Source organism: Rousettus aegyptiacus, unplaced genomic scaffold, assembly GCF_014176215.1.
Source record: "Rousettus aegyptiacus isolate mRouAeg1 unplaced genomic scaffold, mRouAeg1.p scaffold_m13_p_14, whole genome shotgun sequence".
NCBI lineage: Eukaryota > Metazoa > Chordata > Mammalia > Chiroptera > Pteropodidae > Rousettus > Rousettus aegyptiacus.
The window spans coordinates 48688479-48712147 of record NW_023416289.1 but is presented as its reverse complement, the minus strand read 5'-3'; the positions used below and the strand labels follow the sequence as shown (position 1 = coordinate 48712147).

Sequence of the window (23669 nt, the reverse complement as noted above, 5' to 3'; positions counted from 1 at the left end):
TAGTGGATCCCCAGTTGTGTGCCGGGGGTGGGACTGAGCCCAGCTGCTTGCCCAGGCCTCCCGCCCGCCGCACCTGTCAGGGCAGGCGAGGTTCTGCTCCAGCATCACTGACATGGCCCACAGCAGCACCCTGCGCCAGACAAAGCCTGAACTGGCTATCACCTCCTGGATGTGCTCCATGATCTTCTCCCATATCCGAGGCACCGCTAAGTAGAACGTGGGCTCCACCTCCCGCAGCGTGTCCATAATGCTGCCCTGCTCACCGCCAGAGAGACACAGGCAGGTCTGCTAGTCCAGGGCCAGCCAGGGGCGGCGACCCTGTCACCAGTCAGCGCGCACACGACGCAGCACCCTATACACAGGTGTGCAGACGGGAGCACACACGCCTGCACACACCGCGGCACACACTATTGGCTGAGGCCCAATAGCCATCCACTCTCTGCTTCTCTGCCCACAGAACCCTGATGCCATTGAGATGCGTTAGAAGCACCTCAGTTCCCAGTCCTGGGTGGTGACTCCTCCTCAGTCTAACTTAACCGTGATATCCTGTCCCCCTGAGCAATGACTGGCTTAGGAGTGGACACGTGACTTCACCTGGGCCAGTGAGAGGCCACGTGGGGGAAAGTGGGCTGTGGGGGAACATCTGGAAAGTTCTGGTTAGAATAAGAGCCCAAGGAACAGGCGTAGTTGATGAGACAGGTCGGAGGGCAGGACGGTGGCCAGCTGTGTCATTACCCTGAGGATGGCCATCCTTGAAGGCAGCAGCCCCAGGACACCACCCTGCCTTGACTTTCCTCTAGGCATCGTCGTCAGCTTCCCTTCCTGTCCAGCCACTAAGGCTGTGCCGGCTGCAGCAGGAAGGGTTCTGACTCTGGCACTCCCCAGGAGTGCCCGCAGGGCCCCAAGCACACGCCCGCACACCAGCACACATGCATATACCAGCATGAGTGTGGTGGCCCGGCTCCCAGACGCGGCACCCACATGGGCTGAGCGCAGACCAACCTTCATGGCATCGGGTTCGGCAAAGCAGACGTGAGTCCCCGTGTGGATGCCCACCCACAGGTCGTATATCTGGGCAGCGACGTGGCTGAGGGGCAGGTAGCTGACTATCACTTCCTGTTTGTCATGTGGATGAAATATGTAGCTTTCCTGCAAGCTGTACTGTGCCATCCAAGTGATCTGGAATGGGTGGGTGGGGTGGGTGGGGCCCTCACTTTCTGCAGGCCAGTGCACATCCGTGGCTGCCCGGGGGAATGGCTATGTCTTTGGGGGACCCTCAGGGTGTTCACCCTCCTGGGAAGCTCTGCAGGACGCTCCCAGGGACAGGCCTCTGGTTCCCCTGCTGGGCTGTCTGGACCACAGACTGAGGGGGTGTCCGACCCATGCCAGCTCCCTTGGGCTGCCAGCCCCAGCCCACCCACAGTCCACTGCACCCACACCTGGGCACCGGCCCTACATTGTCTTGACTCAGCATCACGCCCTTCGGCAGGCCGGTGGTCCCAGATGTGTAGATCACCACACAGCACTGGTTGGGCCGCTGCATGTCGAGGATGGTGTCCAGGTCTTCCTCAGGCACCTGGGCCCCCAGCTCCAGGACGTCCTCCATCTGTGGCCAGCAGAAGAGAGTAGGCCGTGCAGGTCAGCCAGGTGGGCCGGGCAGGCTGGGTGGGCCTAGCGGATGCCCTGCGCCCCGTGTCCATACCGTGTACACCCTGGCCATCTTCTCTGGAGGAGGTTCTCGATACATCACCACTGCTTTCAGGCGGGGCAGGGTTTTCCATATCTGTGTCAATAAAAAAAATAAACGGGGTTCATCCAAAAAAAAAAGAAAAGAAAACAGTCACCTGAGAAGGGTCCCATCTCCAGGTGTCGCTCTGCCAACAGGCACTTTGTGGCAATGTTGCTGGCACCCCGGTGCTGACCTTTGACCCAGCAGGACACTAGCCTTTCATGTACAGCTTTTTCATGAGGACTTTGGAGCAGTAAAGAGGGACAAGTGGGGGTCAGGGAATGGCTCTCTGCTACAGGACAATGAAGCGACTGGGGGTCCGGCCCAACACTGACCCAGCCTGCAGTGGAGAAGCGGGGGGGGGGGGGGGGAGGAGAGGGGGCATCTGCAGATGAGACAGATGTGGGGGGGCACACGGAACTCCACTGACCCACTGAGTTGGGGGGACAGATCGGGGTTCAGGAAAGCCGAGGTGGCCGAAATCTGTGCGACAGACACTGAGGAGGGGAGAGCCCGGGAGAAAAGCATCCTAGAAATCTCTCGAGGGAGACTCTTCAGTCTTTGGCTGAAGAGCAGCCACACAAGCACAGGGTGGAGCTCAGGGAAGTGCAAGGAAGGACAACGATGGGGCCAGTGTCAGACAAGGGCTCCTGCTTGGCCACAGCTGCTGGCGGCTCTGATGGCTGGAGGAGCCGGGCCTCACCAGGCATGAGGCAGAAACCCTAAGGGCCAGGTCTCAGTGGGGGAGCTAAATGAACCTTAGAGTGAAGGCTGTCTAAACCTAGCCCCAAATGCATCCAACATGAGAAGACGCGTCTCACCCTCTGGTACCCACAGTGTCTCTCTTCATAGTCGCCCACACGCTGCCTGTGGTGCTGTCTCTCAAGTGTCTTAATTCAGAACAAAGCCCCACGTTTTGATCCTCCAGCCACAGACCCATGTGGTCCCTACAGGCAACATTGGTGTCGCCAGGGCGCCTGTTAGAGAAGCAGACCCTCAGCCCCAGACACGGGGCACTGGAATGGAAGTGTGGGCTCCCTGGAGAAAAAGCTTCAAAATAAAGTTCGGAGAGAAAAAGAACCAGAGGAACAGTGACATGTGGATAACACCAACAAGCCTATCATACGCGTAATCGAAGTCCCCAGAAATTTTTTTTTGATTGAAATAAAAAGAGAAATTTCCACATTTGATTATAAGTATAAATCTACCAATCAAAACTCTCGATGAATCTTGAGCAGGGTAATCTCAGGGTAACCACATCGAGACACAACAACATGATCAAATTGCTAGAAACCAGTGAAAAGAAAAAAAATCGTAAGAGCTGTCAAAGAAACAAGGTAGACCATGTGGAGAGGAAGAAAGATCAGAACTCAGACTTGTCAGAAACCAGATAGAGGCTCGACCGTGGCATGGAAGCTTTAAAGTGCTGAAAGGGAAAAAAGAAACCCCAGCAACCCAGAATTTTAAACCAAAAGAAAGTATCTTTCAAAAAATGAAGGCACAAATAAACACATTTCCAGACAAAGAGAAGCTGAGAGAATGTGTCGCCATCAGGCCTGTGCTGTAAGAAACGAGTCTGAAGGAAATTCTTAAGGTAGGAGGAAGAACCAAACGAAAACTTGGACTCACATAAAAGAACCAAGAATGCCAGAAATGACAAATATGTGGCTCAGTGTCAAAGACACACATCCCCCGCTTTTGAACGATATTTGACTTTTTAAAAAATAATGCATTTAGGGCTTATAACCTGTAACACTACAGGTTATAACGGTAAAACGGATGACAAAGATGGGAGGAGGCGGCGGAAGGGTTCCGCCTGATTCCTCGATCGCATGTAAAGAGTGTAACGTTAGAATGTTAATTGGGAGTAAATCGTGGTAAGTTAGAAATGCACACTATGAACCTGAGAGCAAACACGAGAGGGCCGGCTCCTTAGCCAGGGGAGAGAGAATGGAATACCAAAACGCCCACTGCAGATGGAGTCAGAAAAGAGGAGGAAAGGATAGAAGAACAGGTGGAACGAACAGGAAACAGCCAACTGGCAGATTTATAGTCAATTTTGTCAGGCCAGATAAAATGGCAAGGCCCAAGGACATGCCGTCTACAAGAAACTTGCTTTAAGTATAAGGACATGGGTCGGTTAAAAGTAAAACAATGCAAAGATGTGTCCCCCGCAACCACTAATCCCCTCAAGATCTGCAGGGGCAGCATTACCTTGAGACAAAGTCGCTCTGGAACAAGAACTGTTACCAAGGCTACAGAGAGACACTGATGAAAAAGGAGTTGATTCCTCAAGAGGACATCATCTAAATATGCATGTGCATAACCGAGTTCAAAATGCAGGAAGCGAAACCCGATAGGACTGAGAGGAGGAACAGGGAAGTCCACAACAGTGACAGGAGAGGCCGGTGCTCCCTTTCTCAGTGTTTGACAGGACAGGTAGACAGAGAGCCAACAGGGATACAGGTGGCTCAAACGACAGTATAACGCTCTAGACTAACCCAACATTAACATCAGAGGACACCGCGCCCCCAACCGCAGCGTGCACATTCTTACAGATACACATGGCACACTCACTGGGACAAGGGCAGACCTCTAAGACATGGGGATTCCCATCCAGACCAGAGCAGCAAAGCAAGTCGCCATCTTTTTGCGGGCAGAGGTCCTGCCCTCAATTTGCCAAAAATGCAACATCGGTGAGGCGTAACACAGCGATGCGCCAGAAAACGAAGAATGCCTGTGGACCATTATTCTGACTACCACACCTGCTCTGTAGCAAACAGTGCTTCAGGTAGTAGAGAGCCCCAGGTGCTGCTGATGACAGGAGAACCAACACTTTGCAGACGCTCACAATTAATTAAGTCCCGCAAAGGGTCATCTATGGAGAAAGGCTGATGGGGGACGTCACAGTGCATGAGCACGTGGCCACCTAAACCCATTGATGAGTTTCAGCATCTCTACAAGTGGTCCCCCTGACAGCACTGTGCCAGGGAGATGCAATAGCAAGTCAACAGCGCCACCTACAGGGTGTTCTTGCTCCCCAATTTATTTTTTGCCCCCAAAACGTTTGATTTGAAATACGAGAAGCCGCTGACAGTAGGAAGTGCAGAGGCTGGAGGAACAAGCTGGAGCACAGCGGTGAGAGGAAGCCGGCAGGTAAACTCAGAGTGTGGGAGGCTGAACCTAGTTTCTGGAGGTTCTCACAATCGAGCCTGTGTCACAATCACGGAGGAGAGGAATGCATGTTAAATGCACGGGGGCCCACACTTCCGTTCCAGTGCTCTGTGTCTGGGGCCTGAGGGTCTGCTTCTCTAACAGGCTCTCTGGCAACACTGATGCTGCCATTGGGGACCACACGGGTCTGTGGCTGAAGGATCAAAAAGTGGGGCTTTGTTCTGGATTAAGACACTTGAGAGACAGCACCACAGGCAGCGTGTGGGCGACTATGGAGAGACATTGTGGGTACCAGAGGGTGAGACGCGTTCTCCTCACGTTGGATGCGACCAAGTTACTGTGATGATTTAAGGGAAAATGTCCTGTTTCTTCGAGGCGCATATCGCAATCTTTGGGGATGGAAATGGTGATGTCAGACAGGTGCCTTCAAATACTCCAGCAAAGTGATGAATCAACGAATGAATGTGAGGAAAAAACATGGATGATCATTAAATCTGGGTGATCGCTGTATCGGGGTCCACTCTGCGTCTCTATTTTTGTTTGTTCAGAAACTTTCAAAACACAAATTTAATTAGTATAATTACCTAGAGTGGACATTTTCTAACTCTGGGCCTCAGTTTTTTCCTTTGCAAATGGGGGCGGGAGTGGGGGCACCACTTGTAAAATTCTTAATCTTTTAGCAGGAAAGGAAATGGGACATCTCTCGCAGAATTAATCTTTTCAGTGAACCTCATTAAGTGTTCTTCCCTCCTTTCTTTGGAAAAAAGGCCCTTTGAGTCCTCAAATTCTGGTAATTTCCCCAAACTGGTGACTCAGATCCTCTGGCTATTGATAAAGGTCATCAGCCCACTGCTAGCAGAAATGGTGTTAAGCCAGACAGGGCCCTTAGAGTCCGAGAGGGGAGGGGACTTTAGGCCAAAGGTCTTTTTTACTCTTTAAGAAATATATTAACCAACTATTTCCCTTTACTTGCTAAACAGGCAAATCGATAATAGAAATTAATAGATATATGATTTACATAACCAGTTTTTATCTTTTCCTTGTCTAGGGACTGAGGTGGCATTTCAGTAGGAAACCCAAGACCCCACCCTGACTGAGTCAGAAAGGGAAAGAGCTCCACGGAACCCCTGTAGGTAGGGACAATGGTCATTCTCAGCAGGAAGCAGATGCGGAAGAAGAGACCTCCCAACCCTCACCATCCATACAAATAATAAGGGGGTTCATGGTTCTTAGAAACGAGGTAGGCAGGAAAGTAAGTTAGGGGTTTCGGGTCTGCCTGCAAAGACACTGAGGCCATCCTATCCCAGAAGGGAGGCGGCAGTGTGGCTGGGAGCTTCCTAATCCACCCACAATTAAGCAAGCCAGAAAGCATTTTTTTTTAACTCTCACGAAGAAACAAGTAGGCAGAGAATTAGGTACCAGTTTAAGCCAGTCACTCGCACTTGCGCAATGAAGAGCCCAACAACATTTAACTCACCTGAGCCTCATTATAATATCATTTGATAAGATGATGTCTGGAAGTTCATTAATATCATTATAACAGACTGAATTCTAGGAACGAACATGCACAGAAAGCAAAATGATGAATCACTGAGTCCTGTCAATCTTAGTTGTCAATCAAGGAAGCTCACTCCTCTAAAAAAAAAGTAACCACCCACAGCAAATAGGGATAAAAACCCCAAAAGCTTTGTCACCAGGCCTTTGAGCCACACTTCTCTTGCTCAGGCCCGCTTCCTCGTCTGGAAGTGGACTTTCCCTTCTAATAAAACTTTTCTTTTCTACTGTGTCTCCCTGTCTTGCTCAATTCTTTGTTCGAGACATCAAGAACCTGGACAATGAGCTGGGAGAGGACCCCACTCTCTGGTAACAGATCAAATCAACATCCATGGGGAGCAGCTGTCTTCCCGAGGGACAGGACGAATCCCACTGGGGGCTTTCCATAGCTCTGCCCTGTTTCTGGGGCTGGGCGCACGGTCCTGCGCGGTAGGGCTGCTCCGCGGGGCAGGGCTTGCAAAGCTGCCACCCCAGGTGAACCCTACAGACCACCAAGGGAGCCCGGCAGGTCAGGACCCTGCCGCTACCCTCGAGGTGCCTGTCCCCTCTCTGTGCAGTGAAGGGCCTGGTGCTTAGGGTGGGGAGGCAAAACCCGTGAGAAGAGGATTTCCAGAATAACCATGGAAGGCTGTTGGGAGGGAGCAAACGCGGGTCAAGGCTGGCCTGCGGCCCGGAGCCTGTGGACAGCCCTGGCTCAGAGGCGTCCCCAGGCCACAGTTTGCCAGCGTGGTGTGTCGGCGCATGGTGCACGTGGTGACAGCTCGATGGGAACAGGTGTTCCTCGCGTCAGGAAGCATGAAGCCCCAGAAAGACCCGGTGGCTCAGAAGCTGCCGGGGCGCCCGCTGTATCCTCATTCTGTGCCGAGCTACATGTGCCTGGGTGGCCCGCCTCTGCCCCCATCCCCACCCGGAGTCACGCTGGAGGGCTCAAGGTGTCAGGGCCCTGAGCCATGCCTAGTGCAAAGGACCCCAGCCCCACAGTGGGCACCCTGCTCTGCAAGAGCAGTGCGGGCAGCAGCACGTGGCTGGGAGCTCCGGCCCAGGCCGTGTCACGCACTCGTAGGTGACGTGGGGCATGTCTCCTGGGCTTTTGGGTCTCAGGGTTCTGACGGGGCTAAGGGGTAAGAGGCCACAGCCCTGCCCTGCTCCGGGCCAGTGCACGGGGCCTGCTGCAGAGGGTGCGGAGGGTCCTCTCCGCAGTGGTGGTCATGACACGCCTGCTTTAACACCCACGCCCCGTGCCCTTGCCCAGACCTGCAGGATCTTCGCCAGCTGCTCCTGCGAGTCCAGCACGATGATGTTGGCGCGGCAGTCATGGATGATGTACTGGCAGGCCTCAGGAGAGCTAGTTGTGTAGATGCCTGTGGCAACGCCACTGCAGGAGACCGGGGCTTCATGTCCGGAAGCACCGCCACCCCGGCGGCTCAGCCGCAGCCCCAGAGAGCCCCCCATGCCTGACACACAGGGCTCCCACAGGGGCTTGGCACGGCTGCCCCACCCCTCAGCGGAGGGGGCCAGGGAAGGGATAGGATGCTGGGGAGTGGGCGGGACCTCTGAGAAGAGACAGTACCCTCTCTCCACTGTCTGCCCACCCCCGGCTCCCTGGAGACTGCCCCTACCCCAGCCACTCACCCTGCGAACACGGTGCCCACTGCCGAGAAGAACCACTCGGGGGAGTTGGAGCCGAGGATGGCCACGCTATGGGCCCGCTCCAGGCCGAGCTCCAGACAAGGAAGATGGGCCAGGTCAGCAGCAGCGGAGGTGCAGAGACCCCGTCCCAGGGTCCACCCAAGTGGAGAAGGCCTGTGGATCACCACTCAGCAGCCCCTGCTGTCCCTCCCAGGGCCTTCCCAGGGAGTAGGCCTCTCGGCCCAGCAGCTGGCTCCCAGTCCACTTGAGGGTGACCCCAGATGGAAAGCCCCCATGAGGTGCCTGGCACCTGACGAGGGCTCAGCAAACACCAAGCCCTCGGTGCCAGGGTCGCCAGGTGGGGGGTTGGGCAGGGGCCCAGGGAGGGCCCTCACCTTCAGGAAGCCCTTGGCGGCCCGGCGGGCCAGCAGGTAGTACTGGGAGTAGGAAATGTGCTCCCACACGCCCTGGCGCTTGAAGCCCAGCGCACGCAGGCCCCCATACTTCTCCAGGGTCCTGCAGAACATCTGGTGCACGGTGCAGGGGGGCTGTTGGGCGCTGCCGCAGTCCACACGCAGGCGCACCCGCCCATCAATTCGAGTTGTCCACAGCGCCTCCTCTGCAGGGTGGGGATACCATGGCTGGGGTCATGCAGCTCAGGACTATCCCCAGAGAGTCCCGGGTCCCTTCCTAGGCAGAGCACCCTGCCTGTGGTCTCAGCAAGGCCTTGGGCCCGCAGAAGAGCCAGGGGCGGTGGGTCAGGGGATGGGTGAGCAGAGCCTGCAGGAGGGGTAAGTTGGGCAGCCCTGAGGGGTGGGAACAGCTGGAGGGGAGATGCAGGCTTGGGGACTGCTGCGGCCTCTCTGGCCTTTGTCCCAGGTGGAATTTACCCCGAGGCAGGGTAGTGAGTGGTGTGGTTTTACTCCCTCAGAAAAGCAAAAAAAAGTCAGATCTCAGGGTGCCTTCAGTGGCTCCCCACTTCTTCTGTCTGCTGAGAAAGGGTTAGGGACAAGGCTGAAGTGAGATAAGATCAAAGCACCTAAATAGCAACCTTGGCAGGGAAGCCTCTCCTCCCAGGAGGTAAGTAACAGTCCAGCTCATTCTGGCAGAGTCCACAGGCTGTCCCTCACCCAGAGACTTCCAGGGCAGTGGCGGCTCAGAGAGGCTCAGTCACTGTCCTGAGGTCACACAGCTGGAATGTGTGCCTGATGCTACAGTTCACACGTGGGACACTACCCTGGGGCACCACCCAGCCTTTGGGATCAGGTGCCCTGTGTGTAGTAGGTGGGGACAGAGAGCCACCACCTAGGTGGCGAGGCTCTGGGGAAGCTGTGCAAACTCTGAGTCTGCTTCCTTGGCGGGGGGCATGGGGGCCGTTCTCAGGGGAGATGGGGACTCGTACAGGAAAGAGCCTTGGCCGGGGCTGGTGCTCAGCAGATGCGCATGTTTGTTTGTCCTCCTTTTTCCAGGTTCTCCAGACCATTTGCAAAGGAGGCTTGGGCGAGTGGTCTGGACTTTTTAGCCCATGGGACCTCCTTTCCCTAGGTGGTCGCTCTGAGATGACCGGTGGAGTGGAGCAGTCAGGGAAGGAGGCAGGGGCTGCTCTGCCACCTGCTGACCAGACCCACACTGACAGGGAAAGGCCCCACCTTGGCAGCTGTCTGTCTTCAGGTGGCACCAACAGGGTGCCCTGTGCCCAGTAGGCAGATGGATTGGATGACCTTGTCCCTCCTCTGTGACACATTTAGGTGGGATGCTGACCCCGAGGTTGGCAGAGAGAGGTAAAGGGGCTGGGACAGGAGTGGGGGACAAGGAGACAGACAGGGGGAGGGCATATATGAGCAAAACTACAGCAGCCCGCGGGGATGCAGGCCAGGACAGAGAGGAGGCTGAGACTGCAGAGGCCAAGGCCACGCTGGCCAGGCCGGGCCACTGCGGACACCTAGCACCCTCGGGGGGAGGTATGAGCCAAGGGCTTCCGTCGCCCCCCTCCCCCACTCATCACTCAGGAGTCTCTATGCCCCTTCCCTGTGTCCTGGGACCCCAGTCTGGGAGGCCCCAGGGAGTGGCCTCCTCAGCCTCCAGCCCCTGCACTCTGCAAAAGTCCCGCCGATGGGCAAAGAGGGCCAAGATGACAGGGCAGCCTGACTCAAGCCCGTATGCCACCCCGCTGCCCGACCTCCCCCTCCCAGCCCCATTTAATCCCCTCAAAGCACGAGGGGGTTTGGGGGGGGTGAGGGGAGGCTGTAGCCCTGGCATAGTGGTGACGGGCACGTAAAATGATGATGTCGGAAAAGCTGGACAGAAATCTATCATGCGACCTGGCCGTTCCAACTCCTAGGTATCGGCCCAAGAGGAATGAAGACACGTGTCCCCACAAAGACCTGTACGTGACTATTCATCGCAGCTGGCTTGGAAGCGCCAAGTGGAAACCAGCAAACCTCTGTCAGCTGGTAAAGAAAACGCCCCGTGGGCCCTCCACACGCTGGAACGTCATGCAGCTCTAAAAAGACACAAAGTCCAATGGCGGCCACGCACGGTGAAGCACAAGTGCTCGTTCTGGAAAGGGAGGCCAGAAGCAGGGGCTACGTGGCTTCTGGAGCGGAGCCAGGGCTACCTGGGGCCAGGGTGGGGCTGAGGTGCACCCAGGCACTCAGGTCCTCCGGCGGGACTGAAATGCTCTAAAACTGGATCATGGCGACGTTTCCACAACTACAAATTTGCTCAAGATCACCGTGTCACACACTGAACACGTCAATCCAATGGCATGTACATTACACCTCGATGAAAGCGCTTCAATGAATGGACTCCTCGGGCCCAGGGACCGAAAGGCAGGGCGGCCATGGGCTAGTACTTCCCTGAGTTTTCCTGCTCACTGGTAGCCAAGGTCAGAGGTGAGTCACTTGTCTGTTACCACAACTTTTCTCAATCAAAAGTTTTAACTTTAACACTGACAGTCTTTTTAGGAAATCACAAAACACTACATCCTTGTTCTAAGAAATCCAAAGCAATATAGAAGTATCTGATTTTTAAAAAAAGACAGGCCCTCCTGAGCCCCACCTCTCCAATGTCACTAAGTGGCATTGGTGTACATCATGTCACGCTGACAGAAAGATATGTACAAGGAGCTAGGTTTATTTTGTTGCTGTTCTTGTTATTTTTAATCAAAAGGTGGAAGGAAAAGGATCATGTCACTGCTGTATTAATCAAGGATGGCAAATCCCAAATGCCCATGGGGCCAGGTGGGTAATGTACCCACATCATAATAAATAATGCATAACAATGATACACGAGTGGCATGCCCCTGGATGACACCCAGCAGCAGGGGCTCCGTTCCCACAAAGAAACATGCTCCCTGCCATTTTCCTTGAGATACCCTGTTCCTGTTTCTCTACTTTTGATAAAGACAAGAAATAGGGCATGGTTTCACTAAAAAAAAAAAAAAAAAAAAAAACACTGCACAGGGCAGCGATCACTGTACCTGTCTAAGCCCAGGTCTGGGAGGCAACGGAGCAGTGGGGGCCGTGGAGGACGTGGCCACACAGCTCATCTGAGGCGGTGGCTGCAGCTCTACCAAGCGTTACCTGAAATCTGGGTGTCTGTGTCATTACCTGATTTTTAATTTCTGGCTCATGCTTTAGCCAAATCATCCACCTTTAGCTTTTGAGACATTAATGTTTCTCTCTCTCTCTCTCTCCCCATCTCCTTTCTCTCTCCCCCGTGTGTGTGTGTGTGTGTGGGTGGGTGTGTGTGTGTCTGCATAATACTCCTTTATTTGGTCAGACCGTAATACACTCAAATGCTTCCCAATTGAAAGATACTCAGAAGATTCCAGGTGTAAGCCCATGTTCCGGGCTTTCCAAAGGATAGATTTCTAGAGCTGGGTTTACTGAATCATAAAAAAATCATTTACAATTTTGATAGATAATTTCTTCCCTCCCACTGAGTCGCTCTGACCAGGCTAGGGGCCCTTGAAAGCAGGGCTGACCGCTCTCTGGTTCCCTAGCGCAGAAGCTGCCCAGAGCAGAGGTCAGGGGCCTTCAGGGAAGGATGAGTTAGCCTGTCCTGTGCCAGCCCCAGCGGGGCTGGACCCAACGACCAGGCGTTCAGGGCACCCAGGGCTTTGCCTCCTGGCCCCGCCATTGCCCCCCAGGGTAGCCTGATGACGATGCAGGGCATGCTGCTCCCCACCTCCAGGGAGGCATGGCCCACAGAGCAGAGGCCTACTCAAGGGGGCCAGGCCAGTATGAACCCATCCTGCACACTGAGGGGCCCAGGAAGGCCTGGCAACAGCCTGCCTTGCTCAGTGTCCTTCTGGCCTGAGTCCACCACAGTTCAGTGACCTCAGCCTCTGTGCCAGCAGCAGAGCCCACCCCTCTGTCTGTGTCATATGGCCACCGGTCTTGGCCTGACCCTGGCTGTGACTTATCAATGGTCCATTTTGCTGGGTGCCCAGGCAATGGGGAGCTGAGTTCTCTGGGGCTCTGGAACCTAAGGGTCTAACCAGCAGGAACTCAACTAGCTGGGAGGAGCAGAGAGAATCAGCTCTTCACACAGAGGCAGGAGGCAGTCCTGGGCAGAGGCGGCTCACGACCTCGGACAGGTGTCTCACCAAGAACACTCCTTCAGGACACCAGAGCCCTGCTGCAAAGGCCAGTCTGGGACTAGAGCCAGGAGGGCCTCCCTCTCCTTACGGGGACCCTTAGCTGAGGGTACCTGGAACACATTCAGCCCCAGGCCAGGCACTCCTGAGGATGGGGAAGGGGAAAGGGAAGGGGCCACGGTGGCCTCAGCATATGAGAGCCAACGAAGGCCGGCCTGGTCCACAGTCCGTCCCGACCTTGGCAGCGTGGTCTGGCACAGACCCACTAGCAGGCTGGCGAATCTGGCTCCTTTGCCTGAGCCCTCCTGCCAGTCCCAGGGAGAGAGCCCCTCCAGCCGCTGACCGCTCACTAAGCCTTGTCGCCCAAGGGTCAGGGGCTCTGACTTCTGGCCACAAAGCGGAGTGACCCTGGGCAGAGCCCCACCTTCCCTGAGCCTCAGTTTCCCCATCTGAATTTGACTGATATAGACAAGAGAGTCCCCACGAGCCCCTGCAAGATCATCATTTTAGCTTTTTTGCCCAGGCCTGGACCATGGGATGCTGAGGTGGGCTTTACTTGCCCCAGGTGCATGCTCAGGAAATGCACAGAACCCCGACTTGGGGTTCCCCCAGCCTGGAGCCAAGGGCAGTAGTGCCCCAGACCCGTCCCACACAGGCAGGGACCTGGGAGGGGACAGCCTGGTACAGGACACCCAGCTGGGTCTAAGAAAGGTCCAGGCAGGGCCTGTGTGGCCTTGCCCCCATGGGCTGGGCCTGAGGCCCTGTGACGCCTGCAGTCACCAGCTGCCTTGATGGGGCTGCCCTTCTCCAGGAAGCCTGAGACCTCGCTGAGCTCTGCTCCCCTCTGCCTGCTGTTCCCATGTCACTTTGGGCATGAGTCCCACCTCCTGACCCCTCTCCTGCATGCACACCCAGTCTGCTCCTTGGAGACAGACAGACACAGGCAGCTCTGGGCCTGGATGAAGCACCCGACACACGCCTGTGACTGACAGGACCGCGCGTTCTGAAGAGGAATTGGGTTCTGCAAGGACCCTGGAGGCTCCATTTTCTGAGACAGCTGGGGCCAGATGGCCACCTGAGTTTCTCTACACTGGCTTCTTCCAGCCTTGGGGAAGCCGTCCTCCCTCACCCCCCTTAAGTGACAGTGGTCTCTGCCTGCCATTGTCCCCAGGGCCTCTCCCTGCTCCCTAGCCTCAGGCTATGGGCACCCCAGGACAAGGGGAGTACCCCCCCTCCTTCCAACCAAACAACACCCATGACCTGGAGGCATCTGGAAAGGGCAGGGGCAATGGACAGAGGCGGCCGACGCCTCGCACCCTTGCTGGGCTGAGCTCCTGCCCCCGACTCCAGCTCCAAGCGCCCAGTGGGTACAAGGGTCTCATAGCAATGTGGGCAAGGGGCAAGGCCCTGGTGGGGTCCCCCCAGCCCCGACCCCCCCAGTCCCCTGCTCCAGCTGGGTTCATACTCAACCTAGAAAAGCCTAGAAAGAAAAGTGTCTCCTGTGCTGGCACAAGGCTGCCTTTGTGTGGAGGTCAGATGCCCACAGCTGTGGTCATGCTGAGTGGGCTGCCCCCTGGGCGTACAGCCACGTGGGGGCCAGACTTCAAAGCCGCTCCAACTTCATGGGAACCCAGGGACACCTAAGCGAGACCTGATTCCTCAGGCAAGGCTTCAGGGACAGCTCCCTCTAAGCCACCCAGAGGGGCTGGCAGCTCAGCAGTCAGGAGGCAGGGCCTGGAGGGGACCCCACTGTGTGCGATGCCAGCTCGGCCCACAGAGGTGCTTTGGCCAGCTAAAAGCTCCACAAACGAGCTGTGTGACTTTGACACAATCACTCTGAGCTCGGTTTCCCCAGAGAAATGAGAATGATACAAGCACCTACCCTACCACTGTGATGAAGATGAAAATGAAAGAATGCAGGCGTGCCTCTTAGCACAGAACCTGGCACAGGTCAGCAGCAGGTGTGAGGGGAAAGAGGCCTTAACCAGTTCTTAACCGGTTCTTAATCCCCAAGAGCCCCTCCCAACAGCCTTTGCTGCAGTTACCCTTTCTGACTCTGCGGAAGGGCAGCTCTAGACGCCTCCTGTGGCTGCTCTAGTCCCCTCCCCCGTATAGAGCACGGAGCCAGGGGCTGCTGGGGAGCTGCCGAGATAAGGGGTTCTGAGCCACAGGGCTAGGCTGGCCCACTGCGGGCGCCTGGTCCACATTGAATCTGGGTGTCAACAGAGCTGCACCCTAGAGGCTGCCCCTCACCCCCAGGGATGCCACAGGCCCATGGGAGCCGGAGGGCCTTCTCAGCACCGCCTTGGGCACTGCCTGGGGTCCCTTGGGGCATCTGCTCTGGGAGCCTGTGACAGCAGTGGTGCCAAGAGGCCCCCAACCCCTCTCAGACCCTTCCTCCTCATCACCAGCCCTAAACACCGCACTCCCGGGGCAGACCGTCCCGCTCAGACCCAGGCCTAGAAGGGTTTAAGGGTCTGAGGCTAGGTAGGGGTCCTTCCACCCAGGAAGCCCGCCCTGGCCATCCGGTTCCCAAGCAGCAGGCCTCCCTCCTCGGCTACGTGTGCGCTTCATCCAGAGGCTGTTGTCCTCGGACTGGGGGTTCTCAGAGAGCAGGAAGGCGGCTTGTCTGCCTCGGCATCCCAGCAGCCCTGCTCTGCACACGGGACGGGGGTTCAGGGCTGTTCCTACCAGCTTCCCAAGGTCCTGATTAACCGAATGGCCTTCCGCCTCCACCGCAGATGCCTGCTCACGTCGCTCCCTCATTAAACCCAGTGCCCCAGCCGGGCCCTTTCCCAGCCCCGCCAATGTGGCCTGCTCCAGGGTCCCACCCCCTCGTTTGAAACCCACCCGTTCCATGGCTCCACTGGGGTGCTTCAGATGAAGCAGCTGAGGCCACAGGGTGGGGGCCACGTGCCTGTCCCAGTGGATATCTGATGCCTTCCTGGGGCTGCAGGAGACACAGGGCTTTCCCCACTGGCTCCCACCCTGCCCAAGTGGCCACCACGCACGGCTGGGCTGCCTGAGCACCAGGGCCCCACCAGATGCAGGGCCTGGAACCCCTATGAATGCCGCAGAGAAGGGACAGCCTGGCCTACTGGACCTGGGCCTGAGCCTGCAGTTGGACCTGCTGGTGGTGAGTCAACAGCCAGGCAAGTCCCAAGATGCACTGGCTGCGGGGGAGGAGGGTGTGGGAGGCCCCTCGGGCCTCTCTCAGCCTCTGGTCAGAAACTAGTCTGTCCTCTCCTTGGCCCAGCTCCTCCTCTGTCCTGGGAGGGGCCTGGAGGCGGCTGCATCCTGGAAAGCACACTCCGCCCCTCAGGCTGGAGCCCTGCCAGGCCACCCTGAGACCCTCGGCTGGGAGGGAGAGCTTGTCTGATGGCAATGGCAAACCACGTGGGAAACGGGGTGGCATATGGTCTCCAGGGAGACCAGTGGCCTGGCCTGGGTTCTCCCCTCTGAGGCCTCTTCGCGCCTCGGCTTCCAATGAGTGGTGGGAGCTGTGATCTGTGCCCGGCTCCTACCCTCCAGCCTGTGACCACGCTTGTGACAGAGCAGAGGCCCTGACGATGCTAGGCCTGCCCCTGACCAGGAAATCCTGGTTCAGGAGACGCTGAGGGCGGAGCCCCGAGAACAAGACTGCAGGCCCCGCCTTCTTCCTGCCCTATCCAGAGACCCTTAGAACTGGCCCCCCAGCTAGTACCGCTTCAAATGCTGCCAGCCACTCCTCAAAACCCACACCCCGCCCAACAGTGAGGAAGGTGCTAGGCGCACCCACACTGCAGGACATTCTATAAAATACACGACCGCTCAACATTCACCCCATGCCCTCCCAAGCTCCCAGCAGACGCTCAGTGAGGGGGCACAGAGGCAAAGCTGCCACCACCGCAGCTCTGAAGAGCCTGAACCTGGGGAAACGCACAGCCATGAAAACCAGCGCCGGGCGGGGGGAGCTGTTCATCCCTGACAGGTGACACAGGCCTGAGGCGACACAGGTGGCAACCAGATGCTCATAACATCCCTCCCAAGGACAACACAGAGCTCGGAGGTGGTAACTAGTGCTGGCTCCTATCGGTTCATTTTTCTAAGACTGTGTTATTATCATTTCCATGACTCTTCAGGGAAAATGATAACTCTGACTCACTTGGAGCACAAGTATCTGAGGCAAAGATCGTGAACAGAGCACGTGACAGTTGAAACCTCCAAAGCAGACTCTGCCAGCCCCCGCTCGCCGGCTCGCCCTTGGCCACTCGCCATGGTGCAGTGCGGAGGCGACGCCGAAGCCCCTCCTGTCGGCGGCCCTGATGCCTTCAGCTCACAGAGACCCCGGCCCCAGGCAGGCCCAGCTGCCCGCGCCGCCGGCCCCTCTCCTTCCCAACCTCCCTGAAGAATAATCACGTGTGGCTCTGACGGCGATCGTGACACAAGGAGTGTGATGGGGTCCCCAGGGCCTGGAGCTGAGCAGCGCTCTACCGGTGCTGTCCCCTGACTTCTGTCCAGTGACTCCCTGGCTTGCAGCCTGTCCTCAGCAACCCCCACACCAGCACAGTGTAGTTCTCCACTCCGGCTGACCCCCGGCCCTGCCAGGTCTCCCGGCTGGCTCACCTGGAGGACTCAGCTGGGCATCCTGCCCCTTGCCTGGGGACGAGGGGTTGGGGGCCTGGCTCGGTGCCACTTTGGAGAGTGTGCACGCATCAGTCAGGGAGCTGGCGGTGGGGAGACAATGGTTAGAAGGTGGGACGCACACCTCGGCCCTGGGGCCGGCCCTGGTCCACCCGGCCTCTCTCCACGGGTGCCAAGGGCTTGGCCAGTCCCGCTCCGCTGTGCTCTGTGTGACTCTGGGCAAGCGCGTGCTTCTCTCTGGGCCCAGGGTCCTGTCTGGAAAGGAAACTCAGGGTCCAGCACTGGAGGACTTGGCACCACCCCAGGAGCACACAAGCTTCTGGCCACAGGGGCAATTCCCAGTGCTTACTCCTCAGGGACCGAGGACAGTCGAGCCAAGGAGCTCGGAGTGGGGCAGGGACATTTCTAGGCCCCACAGGTCCTGGGTAAGTCCCCTGTGCGAGCCTGTTTTCCGGGGTAGTGCCCGTGGATGTGCCCAGTGTTCACTCGCCCATGCAGGGGACAGCATGGGGCCCTGTCGCCTGTCCCAGTGGCCCTGGACAACAGACCTCTCCCAGCCCTCACAGCCCGAGGGGTCCACTGTGGACTGGGTGCTGAGCAGGGCCATACTTCACACAGCCCCGGGGGACCTCACAGTCGCCAACCTTGTTGCAGACCCCCCTGGGGCTGCGTGCACAGCCTGTGTGGCTGGTTGTGGCAGCCCAGGGATGCGGCCCCGGCCAGGGGTCCTGTCTGTTGGGGGCCCCGTTCCCAGCAGCTGGGCCATTACCTGCTTCTCACATGCAGCCTTACTCCTTGTAGGAACTGCAGATTCAAACCAAGTTTGTGAACACACCCTGGTCCCCCCAGTGGCCATCTTCTCAGGAACCTGAGATAGGTTTCAAAGCAAAGACGTCAGGAGTCGTGAAGGGAGCGGGCGGAGAGAAGGGACTGGGGGGCCCAGCTGCTCTCTTCTTGGGAACCTCGTTGGCAGGGCCTGGATGCAGGGCTGAGGCAGCCCTTCTGTTGCTATGGTGACCTACTCCAGGGATGCTGCCAGAGGACTCGAAGGATGACCAAGCCTCCTCCTGGGGTGAGGCCCGCTGCGCAGTCAGCAGACGGGGGTTCTGAACACCGAGGAGCTCAGGCTGCTGACTGTGACCATGGGTGCCACCGCTCCTCTCAAGGTGTCAAGCAGAAGCTACCTCCACTTTGACACAAAGGAGACTGCAATGCCTCCTGCAGCTCCTCCTTCAAGAAGCCCTCCTGGGTTATCCCCAACACCCTCTCAGGCTTATGGCCCTCAGACACTAGGCGTGGTCTTGAAAGGCCAGATGCGGCCTGAGAGGCTCGTGGAGAGCAGGGTGGTGCCCAACTCCGCTCTGCTCTCTGCCCTGAGCACTCGCTGGGGAGCACAGTACTTGGGCCTAATCCTTCCCAAGTTGTCACTGTGTAGATACGTAAGTCAAGGGGAGGCCTCTTTTTCCGCGTGAACCCCTCGTGGATGAGGACCCAGCGCCTATTTATTTCTGTTGCCCTTACTCCCCACTCAGCCCCCAGCAGCCAGGCCGCTGCTCTGTGTGCAGCAGGGGCTCAGTAAATGCCTTCTCAGAGCAAGGTAGCACTGGGGTTCGTCTGGCTTTACTGGCTGTGTGACCATGGGCAAGTTGCCGTACCTCTCTGGGCCTCAGTGTTCTACCTAAATTCTCTGGCTCTTATGAGGACAACGTGACACACAAAGGATGCTTAGTGCTATCGTGGTCACTGGTGGGCTCTCGTGGATCTTCTGCAGAGTAAGTAGAAGGAAACTCTTGGATACATTAGGAGGTTGACCGAGTGGGGCAAAAAACCCCAAACCCAAGTCTTGGGGTCTAGGCCCAGCTACACCTGAGAGGCACTGAGAGGACTGGGAGGTGGGAGTATGAGATCCTTGTTCCTTACATGGTACTCAGGGAGGAGCCGGCAGACCTGAGCAGGATCCTGTCTGGCACAGTCCCTGGGGAAAATGCGCTCCGCAAGCTAACCCGGACAGAACTTCAGAGAACGTGTCCGGGGGGACAGCAGCAGCCCCAGAGAGGCTTGGCACAACCAAACCGCCCTGCAACAGAGACATGGCATGAATCATGGCCCAGCCCAAGGCTGGGGACGAGGCAGTCACCCCCCTTCCTGGCCCTGACTCACTAGGTGAGGATCTGTCATTTACTGCCTCCCGAGCCCACACGGCATCGCAGGTGGCAGCTGCCTTAGGGCTCGGGTCTCTCTGTTCCCCAGGGCCCATTGCTTACCAAAACCCCGACCACCACGGCTACCCTCCCTGTCACCGGCCCAGTTCTCACCTCTCTCTGCTGGCGGCAGAGCAGTCTAAGAGAAAGCCATCCCCCAGAACACTGGGAAGCACTTCCAAGGGAGGGCTGTACCCAAGTACCCCCAAATCCTAAGGAGCCTGAGGAGGGAGAGGAGCAGGGTCTCCTCCAAGACTCTGGACATGCAGGCCAGTCCCTCGACAGCAGCCGCCGAGTCTGCAGCTCTGTGTCCACACTGGCTCCAGTGCCCTGCCCACCCACCCCACATCCCTCACTGCTCTTTAAGCCACATGCCTGGGTCACCTAGAGATCTGCTTGGGACCCCGATTCCTGGGGTCCTTGTTCCTTACATGGTCCTCACGGTAGAGCCAGCGTGGACCCCGGAGAAGACACGCAGGGCCGTGCCACAAGGGCCTGGAAGCTCACCTTTGTCGTCGAGGCAGACAGGCACAGGGCTCCCGTGCTCCCTTGGCTAAGGTGACTCGAGTGTGGGAACCATCCACCAGTGTCCCAGGCTCAGGGTGATGAGGCAGTGGGGCTGGGCATAAATGAGTCAGGTGTGGCCCTAGACATCTCTAACCCATTTGGCACAGGCCCCAACTGCCTACCTGCGGGAATTACAAAAGAGGGGCAAGAGAGGAACCGGCTGGTGTAGGTGGGGGAGGACCTTTGTTGGCTGCCTTCCTTAGCAGACACTGCTGCAGTCATGGGCCCCCCTCTGCCTGGAGCCCGCCCTGGGCCCAGAGAACGCCAGACTTTTCCATGTCACATGCCCAGCCAGAGGCAGAATCTGGCACTTCAGACTGAGGTATCCACTATGGACCTATGTGGCCAGGACACCACACCATACACCAGATTTATCTGTTATCTGCACCATAAAATGCAGCCACCTGCTCCCTCTCACCCAGGGTCCTGGAGGGCCCCTGCTCCATTGTGACAAGGTCCTCGTGCCTGGCCCTGGGCCCTGTGATGCCCCCTTGCTTCCCCTGCTCACTCCAGAGACTTGCAGATCTGTGGAACCTTCTGGAACCAGGGCCTCTGCTCCCTAGACACCAGATCGCTGCTGCCACGCTGTCCCCCACCCCCGGATACCACTTGCAAGCCACACAGCAGAATCCCACATGCCTTGGGGTGACTTGGGGTTAGATAAATTGAAACAGTAGAGGCAGCGCTCACCTGAAGGCTGAGGTCAGGGTGCAGTGGCACAGATGGAAACGGGGTTGTTTCAGGGCTCCCCGCCAGGTCAGACAGCAGACGAGCCCCAGATTGCTACACTAAGCTGGAGGTCAACATCCACATACCAAATTCCAGAAAATTCGGCCTTCCCCAGATTCTACTTCCTTAAAGGCCTTCTTTCCCAGCAACCGCTGCCCACAGCCACCTCAGGACACCCTGACAATGCAGGTCTGGGGCGCCGGCCTGAGCCTCCCGGGGTTGCAAGCTCCAGGGAGGAGAAGCGGAGGGGACACTGCAGGAGTTGTCACCATCTCTGACTTCAGGACAACATTCGATAAGGGCTCAGAGTCCTTTCCTCACAGCTACTCTCCCAGGCTGACGGAGCAGGCATTATCCTCCTCCTCTGACAGATGAGGTTGGGAAAGTGTCTTGCCCAGTGTCACAGAGAGGGTCTGGAGCGAAGCTCCCAGCCTGCGGCTACGATGGTTGCCAGTGTCACCAGGAAGCCAGCCATGGAGCCTTTGGGGGACCGCCGACACATACCCCCACAGGGTCTGCTCAGGCTTTCTGCAAAGTCAAGAGGGGTTTTGTCTCCATTTGCACAGAAGGTGATACTGAGGCTCAGAGATGCCGAACGACTCACCCAGCGTCACTAAGCAAGGAAGTGGAGGGCCGGCCGTCCAGCTCTGGGTGTTCAGCCCTCCTTCACCTGCTCGCCCTCCCCTGTACTAGGCAGGGGCTCTGCCTTCTGTGGGGTCTGCAGTGCAGGCCCAGGCCTCGGTGAGCCCAGGCGCCCAGCCTCCTCCAGGGTGTCCAGGCCCTTGCTGGGCACAGCAGGACCTGGCGCCCCCTTGTCACCTTGGGCCTGAGGAACCGGACTGCAAAAGCACTGGGCTCCTGACCCCACCATGGCCCCACCTGCAAGGGGGCCCGGAAGCTTGAGAACAAGCAGACCCTGTTTCTCATGCCCAAGGGCTGAGCTTCCGAGGCCTGCCTATAAGTGCCCAGGTGGGGCAGGGAGCCTTGGCCCCCAGGGAGGAGGGGAGGTGGCAGGACAACCTACGGCCAGAGCAGATCAGGGGGTGAGGGAATGCTGGCCAGGTCGAGGGAGTGCCACTGTCCCTCTGCACGTGGCCCTTGTCCAAGGAGGGGCTGGACCTCAAGCTCTAGGAGGCTGCAGGTGAGGAGGCCCTCCTTCCAGAAGGACAGGAGTCCACTCTGCATTTTCTGGCTGCCAGTGCTTGGAGGGGCCCCCACGAATGAGGCATGTTCATACTTCCTTTCACCCCTTCCTTCCTGCCTCATGCCCCCCGCCTGCCACCCATTAGAGCAACAGCTGCCAGCAACCTCTGTCACTGCAGAGGGCTCAGCCCCTGTGCGGACTCCTTCTTCCCGCGTCCCGCACTCCTGCTACGCAGACTGCTCCTGCTCCTGAATTGCCTGTCCTCCCTTGCGTCTTCTCACTATTTCCACACTTGCTCCTCTCCTTGGCCACTGTCTGCACCCTCGACCATTGAAGGCCTGCGTCAACCGGCCCAGTGAGAAGCCTCTCTCCTCCTCCCCGAAGCTGGGGAATCTCCTGGGCTCTGTGGTTCCATGTGTCTCCCTCCTCCCTGCTCCTGGCTGGCGAGTTCCCAGGGATGGGACTGGGTCCCACCGTCTCAGGACCCTCACACCTCGGATGGACAGGGCCTGGGGCAGAGTGGGCACTGGCAAATGTCTGACAAATTGGATTCACTTTCTCTGAATCACACATTAGCAGAACACATACGGCAGAAGGGCTGCAGGGAACCTTCGACCACTCACGTACAGACGGGGAGGCTGCAGCCCAGAGAGGGGCAGGGACCTGCTAATGTCATGCAGCAAGCTGCAGCTGGACCCTCTGGCTCCCCCTCGTCCTTGTCTGTCATTGACCCCACGTGCCAAAGGTGATGGGGGACTTTTTAGTGACCAGAAAATTGCTCCTCCTCTAGCCGCTGCCCCGACTCACACCCCTGGATATGACTCATTCTTCAGTTGAGACCCTCACGGTGAGCAGCAGCCCAGATGACACCTGTCCCAGTCCAGTGCCACTCCATCTGGACATTGCCCAGATCTCTTGTTCCCAGATGGAGAAACTGAGGCTCAGAGAGCAAAGCGCCCTGCCCAGTCTATGCAGCACAGCACAGTCAAGTCCAGACCCTGACCCCAGGCTCAGTGGATGGAGACACCTGCTCACCAACACACCTGGTCCCCAGGCTCACATGCGGCTGGCTGTCCCACGGGGCCTCTCTGCTGTCCGGCATGCTGGGGTCCTTGGGTGGGCAGTGGTGCCCAGCTGCAGGACCGCAAGGCGGGAACCACAGGCATCTGCGGGAGAGAGCTCAGTGTCCCACCGCCCAGGCCAGCCTTGGGTAGGTGGGGGTGGGGGGGGGTGGGGGCAGCGACTGCTGTGACCAGGAGCACCGAGAAAAACAACTTGGGGAAATAAATTGCGGAAGGGGTAGGAATATGGTGAGACCACAATCAATCAACCTGGAGAAAATGGTTTCAGGTCCTCGGGGCGAGGCACAGCGTGTCTGCGCCCCTACGGGGAAGGAACTGCTGCACCCACCTGGCTCCATGTGGGTGATGTGCGCTGTCACAGCAGAGTCCTTGCTCACTGGCTTTCAACTGCGATAACGAAGACCCGTTCTCCAAGAAATCTCTGAACTCCATCATGAATTTCGCCGTCTGCCTTTGAGATTGTACATCATTTAATCATTTTCTTCACCTCACTTTTAAAATTAAATATTGACTCTAGCTTTACCCTAAGCAGTCAGATGTGTGAAAGCACAAACTGAAGGGCTCACGGTATATACACACAGATGTAGATCTCCCAATGCATGTTAAAATTAACAGAGAACTATTCTTAAGTGTT

The 23669-nt window shown here is 57.5% G+C and overlaps 1 protein-coding gene across 2 annotated transcripts in view; it reads right to left on the bottom strand.

Annotated features, from left to right (window-relative positions):
* The window catches only part of ACSBG1 (acyl-CoA synthetase bubblegum family member 1), a 29332-nt gene extending 6233 nt beyond the window's left edge, over positions 1-23099 (bottom strand). For both annotated transcript variants that reach the window (XM_036231835.1, XM_036231836.1), the window contains exons 1-11: positions 20021-23099; positions 19233-19734; positions 18082-18180; positions 17295-17395; positions 8482-8705; positions 8090-8178; positions 7712-7832; positions 1703-1783; positions 1457-1606; positions 1003-1179; positions 74-255 (exon numbers count right to left, since the gene is read on the bottom strand). In XM_036231835.1, coding sequence (XP_036087728.1) covers positions 74-255; positions 1003-1179; positions 1457-1606; positions 1703-1783; positions 7712-7832; positions 8090-8178; positions 8482-8705; positions 17295-17395; positions 18082-18180; positions 19233-19234 — 1226 coding nt within the window. In that variant the 5' untranslated portion in view covers positions 19235-19734; positions 20021-23099. The remainder of the gene's footprint in view (positions 1-73; positions 256-1002; positions 1180-1456; positions 1607-1702; positions 1784-7711; positions 7833-8089; positions 8179-8481; positions 8706-17294; positions 17396-18081; positions 18181-19232; positions 19735-20020) is intronic.
* Between the last annotated feature and the right edge of the window lie 570 nt (positions 23100-23669).